General features: G+C 34.8%; 2 protein-coding genes across 2 annotated transcripts in view; both read left to right on the top strand.

Moving 5' to 3' along the window:
* The window catches only part of LOC18038304 (tyrosine-protein phosphatase DSP3), a 2,305-nt gene extending 1,535 nt beyond the window's left edge, over positions 1-770 (top strand). The window contains exon 5 of the mRNA XM_006428520.2: positions 224-770. Coding sequence (XP_006428583.2) covers positions 224-484 — 261 coding nt within the window. The 3' untranslated portion in view covers positions 485-770. The remainder of the gene's footprint in view (positions 1-223) is intronic.
* Positions 771-10,875: 10,105 nt separating this feature from the next.
* LOC18038306 lies at positions 10,876-11,544 on the top strand. The gene has a single exon (XM_006428522.2). It carries the CDS (start codon positions 10,992-10,994, stop codon positions 11,307-11,309), a length of 318 nt encoding a protein of 105 aa, XP_006428585.1. The 5' UTR covers positions 10,876-10,991; the 3' UTR covers positions 11,310-11,544.
* Positions 11,545-13,488: the final 1,944 nt, after the last annotated feature.

The raw sequence follows: 13,488 nt of genomic DNA on the forward strand, positions 1-13,488 counted from the left end.
GTAGAAAGCTACAAATATTCTTTATGAATGCAGACTATACTATTATATTTTATTTGTTTGCATTACAATCTCATCTGAATGCATTCTGGTGAGATTTGGTTTTTAGGTCTCCTTTTGATTGCAATTAATAAGGCATTTTAATGAACTCGTAGCTTTATGAGTTTAGCCAACGTTTGTAATGTCAGCATTTTTCTAATGTTCTATCCTCTTGCTTTTACTTCAGCATCGGACGGGTTGTCTTGTTGGTTGCTTGAGAAAATTGCAGAATTGGTGCTTGTCTTCTGTGTTTGAGGAGTACCGGCATTTTGCCGGCTTGAAATCCAGGGATACTGATCTGAAGTTTATGGAGACATTCAACGTCATGTGCCTGAGGCAGTGCCTATACAGCATTATCTATCAATATCAAGGATACGGTTCAAAGAAAAGACGGCTTCTTTACAGAGAAGAAAATCTACAGAAGCTGCCTCAAGTGTCTCCAATTTAGCACGAAGCTTCAGCAATCTACTTATTTTGGTTTTCTCATACACATCTTTTTTACATAATTCATTTGACCATAGTTTACATTAATTGTTTTATCCTCAAATTGCTTATAAGTTGCTTCTGTCCAAATATCAATTTACATTCTTTTATTTCATTGTTCTGTGGCTTACTCCCGATATTCTGTAGTTTTGTTCTACAATACATAGAGATTTGTGTACACTTAATCCCCCACCCCCCCAAATTTTATGTTCTATGTGAAATTTTTAACATTAGATCTTTGGGTAATTTTACTCAGCCCCTTCAATTACTGATAAATATCTTTGTACCTGCCTCCTTATTATGTGAGGTTAATGTTTAAAAAAATAATAATTATTATTTTAAAATTAGTTACCAAATGATTTTTTTCCCTCGCTTTCCCTCTCTATCCCATTTTTTCTTTTTAACTTTAAATTTAAAATTGGCTCATCTCATCTGTATAATTGTATTTTACAACTCATTTACTTTCATACAACACTCTCATGTAGGCTATTGTTCGATTGCATTAGCGTTCCAAATAAATCTAAATTAGGATTAGATTTGTACATAATTCATGTTTGATTAATTTAAGTTATATGTTTTATTAATTTAGTTTATAACATAATCACTTATCAAATTGTTTTTTAGGTTGTCTGTTTGATAAAATTAATCCAGTCATGTAAATTGAAATGACCGAAATGGATAAATTATATTATTTTGTTTTATTATAGATAATTCAAATTTATTTCAAAGTTTTAGAAGAGCAATTGGCAAGCAACACGGTCATGAAATAAAGAATGGAGAGAGAGGAAAGAAGAAACCCAATAGATCATAGATTAATTTTAGGAGATTACTAATTTTCCCTCTATTAAAATTAATATATGGTACTTATTAGGCTACAATTTTTATAATATCTAAAAACCTCCATGATACTAGAAAAGTAAATTACTGGCTTGGGTTTGACTTTTTCAAACCTATGCCCATCTTTATATTATTGGTGACAGGTTCAAACCTTTTAAAAGTTTTTTCAAATTTAGACAGATCAGACTTGAAGCAAGCCTCCATTGGGCTAGATTAGGCCTGGGTTTCTATGAATTTTTTATATAAATCTTTAATAAAGATAAAATAGAAAAAATAATTAAATTAAAGATAATTATTTGATACATACTAAATTAATAGTGTAATACACAAAATAATAGGAACACAATTTTATAATAAACCACAAATATTAATATTAAAAACAAAATATTTACGGGTCATTTTCTTCTTCATCCTTCAATTACACACAAAATTTTAGTTGTGGATACTTATAAGGTCCAAATTTAAATTATAGAAATTTTCTTTTGCGCTATCACAGAAAAATCTAAATTGTTCAAATCTGTAATTTATTGTTTCAAACGTTTGTAAGTACATAGAACTCCTGAATGACCTCCCATCTTAGTGTCGTGGGCTTCAAAAAGTAATGATTGACGGAGTCGAAGAGGAACTACAACTTGGCCCTTGAAGAAAATCATCCTGTTACGCATGAAATAAGGGTCAGCGGGTTGAGTCAGGGCTTGATGTGTAATTTGCTGCATGTAATCATCATCTTAGGCAGCCGTTTTTATTTCGTTCCAAATAGATACCTGCGCCACAAATAAACTGTTAAGAGCATAATTGTGAGGTCGTCGTGAAAGGGCGTCGGCGGCAACATTCTCACGGCCGGGTCTATATTGGATTTCATATTCAAACCCCATCAATTTGGCCAGCCATTGTTGTTGTTTGGGTGTCGTAATTTTCTGCTCCAAAAGGTACTTAAGGCTGCATTGATCGGTTTGGATGATAAACTTTCATCCCAGCAGATAAGGTCGCCACACACAGATAGCTTCTATAATCACCAACATCTCTTTTGCGTATGTGGACCAAGATTTTTTTTGTGATTCCCAAGCCACAACTCATAAAAGCGATGGGCTGCCCTTTGTTGCTGGAGTATTGCGCCGATGCCATCACCGAATGCGTCTGTCACAATAACAAAAGTTTCATTAAAATTAGGCATGGCTAATGTAGGTGTACTTGTCATTGCCTTTTTTAAATTGATAAAAGCTTTGTCCGCTTCTGCAGTCCATTCAAACTGCCTTTTTTTTAGAAGATTCGTGAGTAGTCAAGCTAAAACTCCATATCCTTGGACGAACTTTCTGTAGTAACCCGTAAGGCCAAGGAATCCCCGCAACTCTGAGATGTTCTTCGGTTGAGGCCAGGAGACCATGGCCGCAATTTTTGTCTCATCTACTTTTACCCTGTGGCTGGTAATTATGTGGCCAAAGTACTCGAGTTCTTGTTGGCCAAAAGTGCACTTGTTTGCTTTAAGGAAAAATTGATGCTGTTTAAGAACCTCCATTGCCTGCTTAACATGAGTAAGGTGGCTACGCCAAGAGGGGTTGTATATCAGTATATCATCAAAGAAAACAAGGATAAATTTCCTGAGATAGGGACGGAAGATAGAGTTCATGATGGCCTGGAATGTCGATGGTGCGTTGCATAAGCCAAACGACATTACTAAGTATTCGTAATGTCCGTTGTGTGTGCGGAAAGCCGTTTTGTGTATGTCGGCTGAGTTTACACGTACCTGATGGTATCCGGCCCTTAGGTCCAGTTTAGTGAAGTACGCTGCTCCATGTAACTCGTCCAACATGTCATCGACTGTAGGGATTGGAAATCAGTCTTTAACAATGGCATTATTGAGAGACCGATAGTCGGTGCAAAATCGCCAACTTCCATTTTTTTTTTGACAACTAGTACTGGTGATGAAAAAGGGCTGGTACTAGGCCGAATGAGTCCCGAATTCAGCATCTCCTGGACTTGTTTTTCAATTTCGGCTTTCTGGAAATAGGCGTAGCGGTATGGCCGTACGTTGACTGGCTCAGTTCCCTCTTTCAATGTGATGTTATGGTCGATGTCTCGTCTAGGTGGCAGTTTTGTTGGCTCTTGAAATAAAGTGTTGTATTCCTTTAACAAGTCTTGCATATCTAGAGTTGTTGTGTTGAGAGAGTCTTCTACATTCACATGGAAACAAATGGCAAAACCGAACTGCCCTTGTCTCAGCTCTTTGGTAATTTCGGTCAAGGATGCTGTTTGGATTGATTGAGGCCCGATGCCTTGTAACCGGCAACTTTTGTTCTCCCAAGTGAAATCCATGGTAAGTTGTTTCCAGTTGCAAACCACTGAGCCTAGCATCTCAAGCCACTGGACTCCCATCACCATATCCAGCCCTGTAATTGAAAGTGAATAAAGAGTCAAAGTGAATGGAACTTCTTATAATAATACCTTAACCTGTTCGAATTTTCCCTTGCATGATAGCGTTTCTCCGTTTGCCACTCGCACCGAAAATCCTGTTGTGGGAATGATTGGCAGTCGTAACATGTTGGCCATTCGCGAGCTGATGAAATTATGAGTTGAACCGTTATTGATCAGAACCATAATCTCATATGGTCCTACCTTTACCGTGACCCGCATGGTTCTTAGGGTTGCCCATCCAGTGAGGGCATAGAAAGTGATTTTTGGATCGGTTGGCTCTCTAGTGTCAGGTTCTGTGCATAAAAATTCAGGAATTCCCTCATATGTAGTTTCATCATTCATTGTCTCACTTTCAAGGAGCAATAACTGAGGTTGGGTGCACTTATGATCTGCTGTAAATCGATCATTGCAATTGAAGCAAAGTCCCATTGCTCGACGCCGCTGCATTTCGTCCCAAGTCAGCCGTTTGATGGGTCTCGTTGGTTGGGCGCGGGTATTGTTTGTTGGTGCTAGTGGTGTACGGTTGAGGTACTGTGGTCACAGCAACTTCCTTTGTTGCGTCAATTGATCATCCTTCATAAGTGCAAGGCTTATAGCTTTTTTTAAAGTTTTGGGCCGAAACATCCGAATTTCCTTTGAGATTTCCGGCTTCAATCCTCCCATAAAGTTCCCGACCAAGGCCTTTTGCGTCCAGCCTCGTACCCGGTTCCCAAGTCTTTCGAATTCCCTCTGATAATCACGTAGTGACCCTGTCTGCTTAACCCTGGACAACGCCTCATCATAATCTTCGCACTCAGTAGGGCCAAACCGTGCCCAAAGCTCCTCCACAAAAATTTCCCACGTTACTGTCATTTCCTCTTCTTGATAAGTTCGTCGCATCCACTGCCACCATTGGTTGGCCTCTCCTTCTAGGTGAAAAGAAGCTAAGGAGACTTTCTGTTCGTTGGTTGCTTCCTGGTACTCGAAAAATTGCATGATCCTATTATACCACTCCGTTGGGTCATCACTGGAATATCATGGACACTCCAGTTTGGTAAGTCTTGATGCTAGCTGATGGTGGCTCCCTTCACTATCTCCATGGCTAGGCTGTGAGGATCTGGCGTGATCAAAATTGTTGTGACTTGGCGTCCCTTTTGAAGTTGAAAGTGAATTTACCAGTTTGCTCATTGTTTCTTCTAGGCGGTGCAATCTGTCAGTAAGCCCTAGTTCCATACGCTTCATTCCATCTTGCAAGCTTCCGATCTCAACTTCCACACGCTCTATGCGTTCCTTGTTGGTTGACATAGTAACTTCGCTCTGATACCACTGATAGCGGTCCCAGTCAAAGCGTAAGTGATATATTTCTACTTAGGGTGAGAAATAAGACCACAAGATATTTGAGTTTTTGGATAATAGTCAATGCCCTTATTCAAGTCTGTTGGAGCTTATTTATACTTGAAACAACTTAGCCAAACAATCTAACTATCACTCGAGATTGTAGGCAGGTACTAAGCTAACAACTTGACTTATTCTTTTAGCTTAACAAAACAACCGAATATGAATTAAACCAAATAATAAATCTCCATTAAATCAGCAAGTGATCCAATGTTGACCGAATCAACCTATGATCCATGTAGACTGCTCCAACGACCATTTTCCAATCGTGCTGCATGTTGCATGTAACGTATGCATGAGTCTTGAGTCATGTGACCGTTCGACTTCCAAGCATCCATGCATAATTCAAACGTACCCAGCATACTTGTTGCTAGGCTTTGGAATCCTTGACGACCTCCGCGACGTATCAATGATATAATTAATAATTAACATTTTTCCAAGTTGTTACTAATAACGATTATTTTAAAAGACTGAATTAATCTGTGGGCAAAATCTAGAATAATAATAATAATAATCGCAGACGACACACACCCGCAACCATGAGTATCCCTGGCCCATTGCAGGGACCAGGCATGGACATTTGTTAAATTTGGCTTTTTTTTTCAATTTGATTTTGATTTTAATTTTTTTAATTTATGAATTATAAAGCTCAGGCTAACTAGCCCATTCATAATGGATTTTAAAAGTTTTAACCTATGCCAAGACCTCGAGAAGTTGGCTGGGCTTAAAGCTTGCAGGCCTAGTCTGGGCCCTTTGAGAGCTAGATTGGCCCAAACTTTTTTATTTTTTTATTATCCCTATGTGGTACGAAAAATTTAAAAGAAAGATGTGTAAATGGGTCATTTGATTGATAATTTATCTTGGTAATATAGAATATATATTTATTATTAGAAAAATACTTAAAAAGTAACAAAAATTCTAAGAAAAATATCTTATTATTGATTTTTTATTAAATCAAAATATATATTTTCTTATTTTTAGTTCTTAAATTTTTATTTTAAATTCCATTGACATGAATTATTTAATTTATAATAAGTATGAATAAAAATATATTTAAAAAAGTAATACTGCAAAATTATACTCTCAAGGAATTATTGGTTACTATGACAATAGTAAGATAATTTTTTATATATTAATTTTAACTAAGGGAAAACTGACAATAACCCTTGATTTTATTCATATTAAGTAGGGATGGCAAATTAAGAACTTGGACCGGACTTTTTTAAGCATAGGCCCAGGCCCAAGTTATTGACAGTAAGCCAAAGCCCTCCAAAAGCCCATCCATACCTGATGGGTCGAGCTTGGGCCTAAAACGCACAGGCTTAGCTAAAATTTTTAAAATGAATTGTTAATAAATTTTAAAATAGGAAAAAAAGAAACACTTAAATTAAATATGATTAATTAATTATACAATATATAATATACTAATAATCAAATATGCAAAATATAAATTTATAAAATATAAAGCCTATAATATATAAAATAAAAAAATTTTATTTATAAAATTTAAAGGGGTCAAGTACGGATTATTCTCATGAGCCCATATCTAGGTTCATTCACTGTGGGTTTTTAAATTTTCAATCCATGACTAAACTCATTCGCTGTAGACCTAGCCTAAAACCCGCAGGTCTGAACGAGTCCAGACTTTTTGCCAACTCTAATATTGTAGAAAATAAAAAGATGAACTTTTTTTTTATGATTGTATAATCCCGACATGGTGTAAATGAATAACAAATGGATAGATAATGAAGCACAAGTTAACTCTCTTTTTATAGTTATATAATGTCAATACGATGTAACTGAATAATAAATGGATAGATTATGGAGCATAAATTCTTATAAAGTAATGGGAGTTTTGGAGAAATAAAGGGCTGCTGGTGGGGATAAAAAATGTTGTTAGGAAAGCAATTAGTAAGTAAAGAAATGAGAAAGAGTAAAGATGAGATGTACAATAAATGATAGAATGATTTTGGTCGTTTCATGTTTGTACGAAATAATGGCTTGCTTTTTATAGTTATATAAGCATAACATGAAGTAAATGAATAATAAAAGAATGGAAAATAGACTTCTTATGAGATATTGGAAGTTATGGGAAGTTAAAAAGAGTTACTAGAAGGGATATTAAGATTTTTATGTTATAAAAAATTCATATTAAAATATTAATAAAGTCATGAAACAAAGCAAATTATTTTATAAAAAAATATTTTTAATTTCTGTTTCATTGTATTTTATATATTATTAACAATGATTACCAATAAAAATAGCATTTTTTTTCTATTCGTGTTTCAAAAAAAATTAATATTAAATACTAATTAAGTAGCTATTAAATTTATTTACTCACTATAATAAAAAGAGTAGATTTTCAATTAAATGAAATTTTAATAAACATTAAACTTTCGATAACTATCCTGTCGCTAACAAAACAATCATCATCTCAGTGATGGAAACTAACCCTACATTAATACTAAATAGTAAACAATTTTGTGATCTATACCAGTGTGGTATCGTTGCCATCAAAATAGGAATGTAAGAGTTGGACACACCACAAGAATGAGAGAAGACTATAAATTTTAGAGTATGTTAAAGTAACTATATCCAATTAATGCATATATGAAATGTGTAGTTCAATTAGATATAATTACAATTAAATAGTGATTTTTTAAAATAAATGCATACATAATATACAAGCATTTATTAGGCGTATTACCTCTAATTTACTCTAGAATCTCCTATAAACCCCCACTCATTTAAATTAATCATAAAATTTGTAATATCAATATGGGTTGTGTCAACATAAAGTCAATTCCTTCTATAAAAAAAAAAAAAGTCAATTCCCGTTGCTGGTGACAAAACAAAATACTGATGGCGTTTTTTCTTTTAATTTCCTTTAATTTCTTTAATTAGATTCTCTAATAATTGGATTTCAAGAAGCTTCTCAACGTTGCTTTTAAGAAAAATCTGATTATTTGAAAATCAAATTGTTTTTTATAAGAGAATTATTGTCCACTTTTATTGAAATAATAAAAGTAAACATACTTATGCAGGCTATAAACATAATAAAGAGAAAACTTAAAGAGCAAAAAACCTAATTAGATCACTGATATGTACAATCATAAAAGACATCAACTAGAAGAGTAATTTAAAATTTCAAAGTATAAGCAAGCTTATTCCAAAATTCCCCTCAAGTTGGTACATAAAATTATCTTGCATTCCCTTCGCCTGCTTGTTATTAGGAAGAAAGCTTGACTCGGTAGACTTTTAGTGAGAATGTCGGGCTAACTGGTTAGAGCTTGATGATACATACGAGATTTTTAAGCAATTCTTTAATATACTTTCTTTGAGAAATAATAAGACCATATTTTTATCCAGCCACCTCAATGGCTCAATCTCCAGACTAGCCACCGTAATGGCTCAATCCCTAGGAAGTATCCAAGTTGTCCCAAGTCTCTAATCTCAAATTTTCTTGCAAGATAATCTTTTAGTCGCATAATTTCTTCTTGATCAGCTCTAGCGATAACAATATTGCCAACATAGACAAGGGATATATCTATCGCTACCTTGCTTCTTGTTGTAGTCCATTTTTTACTAGCTAAAACATAAGAGAAGATTGGTCTACTAGGACAATTAAAGAATAATATAAAAATTTCTTCGCAAGACACTTATGATGGGCTAGGTGTTTTAAGGACCTACAAAAAGAAAACATTGTTACAAGTCTGCGCCGAGGCGGCTGGCAACAGTACTCCGACAGTCAAGTTAAGTTGGTTTGAGAATGAAGGGTGACTAAAGAGCAATGATATAAAGAAGATGAGTTATCAAGAAGAAGATACTTTCAATGGCGTCTTTGAATCCATATGGGAAAGATTTATTGGTCTAGCTCCTCCTCAAGTAGGGCATGATGATATATTTGTCTTACACAAAAGTTGGAGCCTTACGATATTCTCATGGTTGCACATGTGTATTTTTTTAATTGGTGGGTTCTTGAGTTTGTTTGGGATTAAGAATACGTTACAAATGGTAGGCCTTTTTTAGATCTCAAGTACCTTAGAGAAATTAGGTGTTCTTTGATTCTTGGGGGTTGTTCACACATATTGATCTCCTTGGGACCACTGGTTGAGGTGATGTCCCTTTCATTGACAGAGAACCATTTGACTTGCTTAGAGAGAAAGTTGATTAATTGGAGCAAAGCCTATTAGCTCATGGAATGGGTTGTCACAAATGTAGAGGTCTTGTCACACCAAGGCTAAGAGGTAACTGGGAGAGGGAAAAGAAAAATCTTGAAACCTAGAATTGCCTAGGTCAGCTGTGGTCTCCATTTTCCTTCATTTCCCATTTGGTGTTCCCTTGGGTATTCTCTACATCCCTAGGGCTCCAAGCCCTCAAACGGTAAATTTAATGGGTTCTCCCCAAGAAAGAGGGTTCTTAAGTCTTTGTTTTGTTTTTTTAGACATGTGGCACTCCATCATAAGTCCCAAAATTAACCGTCAATACTATTTAAAAATAATTATAAATTCAAAAATTGAAGTTTAGAAAATTAATCAATTAAATCTTTCTTTATTTTATTTTATTTATTGTGACTTGGGTATCTTGAGCATACTTGACCACTAAGATTTTTCATTTTTGGAACACATTAAAATTTCAGTTCATAACATCAAACTTAGGTGTAATAACATACGTAAAAATACAAGATTTGTTTACAAACAATCTATTACAATAGCTAATTGGTCAATCCATTGTATTTTCACATTGAAGATCAAGATGACAGCTATTGCAACAACCAATAAAGGCAATTTTATAAGTAAGATGCTCAACCGTAAACTATTGTCTTATAACCGCACGATCAAAGTAATAAATAGTAAACAACAAATTATTATTATGATTATGTGGTTATTAGCAGTACTCTAAGGTAGAGCAGCTCCACCATAACTAAACCGTATAAATAATATCTCTTCCAACAATTTTTCGTAAACATATGTGATTTAATTTCTACATGTTATCCCCTTGGCTCTTTCATAGATTCCTCTTTTTAATGAATTTGGTGATTATAATTGATATCTAGATCGTTTTTCTGTAAACATTCACAAATTATAGCATGAAATCTCTGGATTTTAATCTCTGATCTAAGAAAATTATACAATGTCACACAAAAACAGAATAAGATATATAGAACCACCACAATTCTGAAAAAAAAAAAGGGATACCTGTGCAACTAAAGATTGCTTGTTTGATTGGACAAATGAACCACCACAATTATAAAGATTTGAGTGGATAAAGAAACAAATAACACAAAGGGAAAAAAAGAAAAGAAATAAAGGAGGCTTTTGTACAAGCAGGAGGGAGAAAAGAGAAATGAACAGGGGGAAAGAGACAGGAGCCAAAACATTAGTAAGATTGTTTTAAGACAAGTCTAATTGGATCATTTTATTATTATAACATTAATGTATCACAATAATTTATAATAATAAAATAGTATCAATAAATCATTTAAAAATTTTGAATTTTGTTATGAAACAAAAAATTTTATAAATATTTTAGTACTTTCATCTGAGAGAGTGATCCAATTAATTTATTTTAAAACAATTTTAATGGTTGAATATAGTAAGAAGCTTAAGTATAAAAAGAATTTTAATTAATTAATTATCTGATTGTCCGCTTTATTTGAATTTTATAAAAATAATATGGATTTAGAGAGTGCGCTTACGGTAAATATATATAACGAAGCAATCACATTGTATGACACAAGTCTTTAGTTTGTAGGGTTTTTTTTTTCTCTCTCTTTTCTCATCGTCCTCCTCCTCCTCCAAACCCTTTATCGAATCCCAGCCGTCGGATCCTCGACATCAAAGATCACGATGACCGGAAAGGCGAAGCCGAAGAAGCACACGGCGAAAGAGATAGCGATGAAGGTGGACGCAGCCACCACCAACAGAGGCGGCGGCAAGGCGGGTATGGCCGACCGAACCGGCCGAGAAAAGGGCGGCCACGCGAAATACGAGTGCCCTCTCTGCAAAGTCACGGCGCCTGACATCAAATCTATGCAGATTCATCACGACGCTCGTCACCCGAAATTACCCTTTGATGAAGCTAGTCTCGTCAATCTTCATGCTGCTAGGGTCGACGCCGAAAGCTCGAAGCCGAAGCCTGGCATTCGAGGTAGCCTCAAGAAGTGAATGGTGGTGGTTATTTATTTGCTCTTACATAAATGTTTTAAGAGTTGTTATGATGATGATGATGATGATGATGATGGCTTTGTGTTGCTTAGAGATGTCTTCTTGTTGTTTGATGTTTTCTTTGCATCCTTTTGGCTTTGTGAATGTATTATACTGTGACTTTAATGCCATGATGTTATTGTCTGTCTTTATGTTTATTAATATTATGGTGGTGATAATTGTGATGTTATGGTAATTTTAATTTTGGGTCATAAATGCTTAAGCTTGTTGTTTCTTGTGTTGCCTTGTCTTTTAATGTATCGTGGCTGAGTATATGTCAGAATAGGAGCTAAATAAAGATTAGCTAACAAGTAAATGTGGGTGTATACTTAACAATTTGATTGCCGTGTTTACGTGGCCTAACAAGGTTTAAGCGTGTGGGATTCCAAATAAGGCGCACGCGCTGGTTATTAAAGTGGAAAAAAAAGAAAGAAATTGATTTTTGGTTTTGGAAGTTTGGATTTATTGGGGGTATGTTTGAAATAGAGGTCTTGTGATATTTGCGAGTGAATAAAATGACTGGCTGTCAAATATAAGTGGGTGGATGGTAAACATGTTGAGTAATATTGGGCATGCTGTGTTTGGATGTTGAGCAGAACCATAGCCTTAGATATTTTCATTTCTAGGAGAAAATGGGTTTACTGTGTTTGAAAGCATGTTGATCTAACAGTTGTTCGAAAGGATTTTCAATGTTTGAAAGCATGCAATCTTGAGATGCTGAGATTGTTGGACTATGGGTTATTTGTGTTGATGATGTTGTGGGCAGTGCAGTGTATTTTGTTAAATTCTACAGTCAAGAATGCCAGCTTGTTTCTTCTCTGTGTGTAAGTTTATTTTATTTGGATGTTGTATGCAAAATTTCTTTATTTCGAACTTTCGTAATATTGAATGAAAAAAGATTTTTAGCCTAACACTACCTGCATGTGTTGCGTTGTCACTTTTTTCTTTCTTTCTTTTTTCGGTTGTCATTATCGCATGAGAAGTATTTCTATGGCTAGAAGGACGAAAAGTTGCAGTCATGATTTTTAAATATTATCATTGCCTCAATGGTTGACAAATGCATTAGAATCCTGTGGTATTTTTATTTACTTCTGAAAATTATATTAGCACTTGCAGTGCTTTTTTCTCTTCTTTGTTGGTCTTGTGATCTGAGCGTAATTGTGTGTTGATTTGGAATCATTCTTCATATCGAGTCTGTAAATAAGAATTTATACAGGAGCAGAAGTTGATGCTTCAGGAATCAGGACCGTGTTCCTGTCATTTGAGCCTTACAGAACTGATGATCTAATTAGATTTCTCAAAATCACTGAGCTACCTAACTCTTACTTACCAGAGCACTTGTGATGCAGGTTGCCCTGTATTTGCAGTTAACAAATATTAGTTTTCAATCACCCTATGTTCCATCTATCTCACATACAATTGGTGAAATAGAAGTAGTTATTTTGGAGCAAAGGTTCAATAGCATGAGTAGACAAGCAGTTAAGCTAGTTTAGGTAGAATTTCAAATCTCATACCACTCTTATGCTTTTGCAGCTCAAGTTATTTGTGAATGGGAGTCAATCTGATATTGCTATGGCTTCTTATTGAATGGTATGAACTATAGTGTCTTTGCTTGTGAGTAATCAGAATGCTGTTGCTTTGTTGTAGTTCTTCAATTTTAGTGTGTTGAAGGCATTTGACATGTGCATAAAATATAATTGTTGTCGAGTTCAACTTGGATGGTTTGTTGCTATCAATTATCGGCACTGAAATGTAATGTGTGTATTGTTGACATGAATTATAGGTGCGACTTGCAAGTTGTGGTTTCTTGCTGAGTTTGTTCAATTCTATGTTTCTTGATGAGAACTTATGGAATGGTCTATGCATCTGGATAATGATATGAAATTGTCATTTATTTCATGATTTTGTTCAGACTATATGTTTGACAGCTGATTGTGTTTGCATTGCGAATTGAGTAATTGAATGTAATGCCTTTTACCCAAACAAGTATGGATAGCTTAAATTTTCCTAATATTTTGATACCTGATGCGATTATTTTCATATCGAGTGACACATAATGTGCGTGGATTTGAGGACTGTTTTTGTATTCCGACTTTGTAAGTTTAGCATGGTATAGGGATGGCAATAGGATTTAATGCCA

The sequence above is a fragment of the Citrus clementina genome, unplaced genomic scaffold (genome assembly GCF_000493195.1).
Source record: "Citrus clementina cultivar Clemenules unplaced genomic scaffold, Citrus_clementina_v1.0 scaffold_6, whole genome shotgun sequence".
NCBI classification, from domain to species: Eukaryota; Viridiplantae; Streptophyta; class Magnoliopsida; order Sapindales; family Rutaceae; genus Citrus; species Citrus x clementina.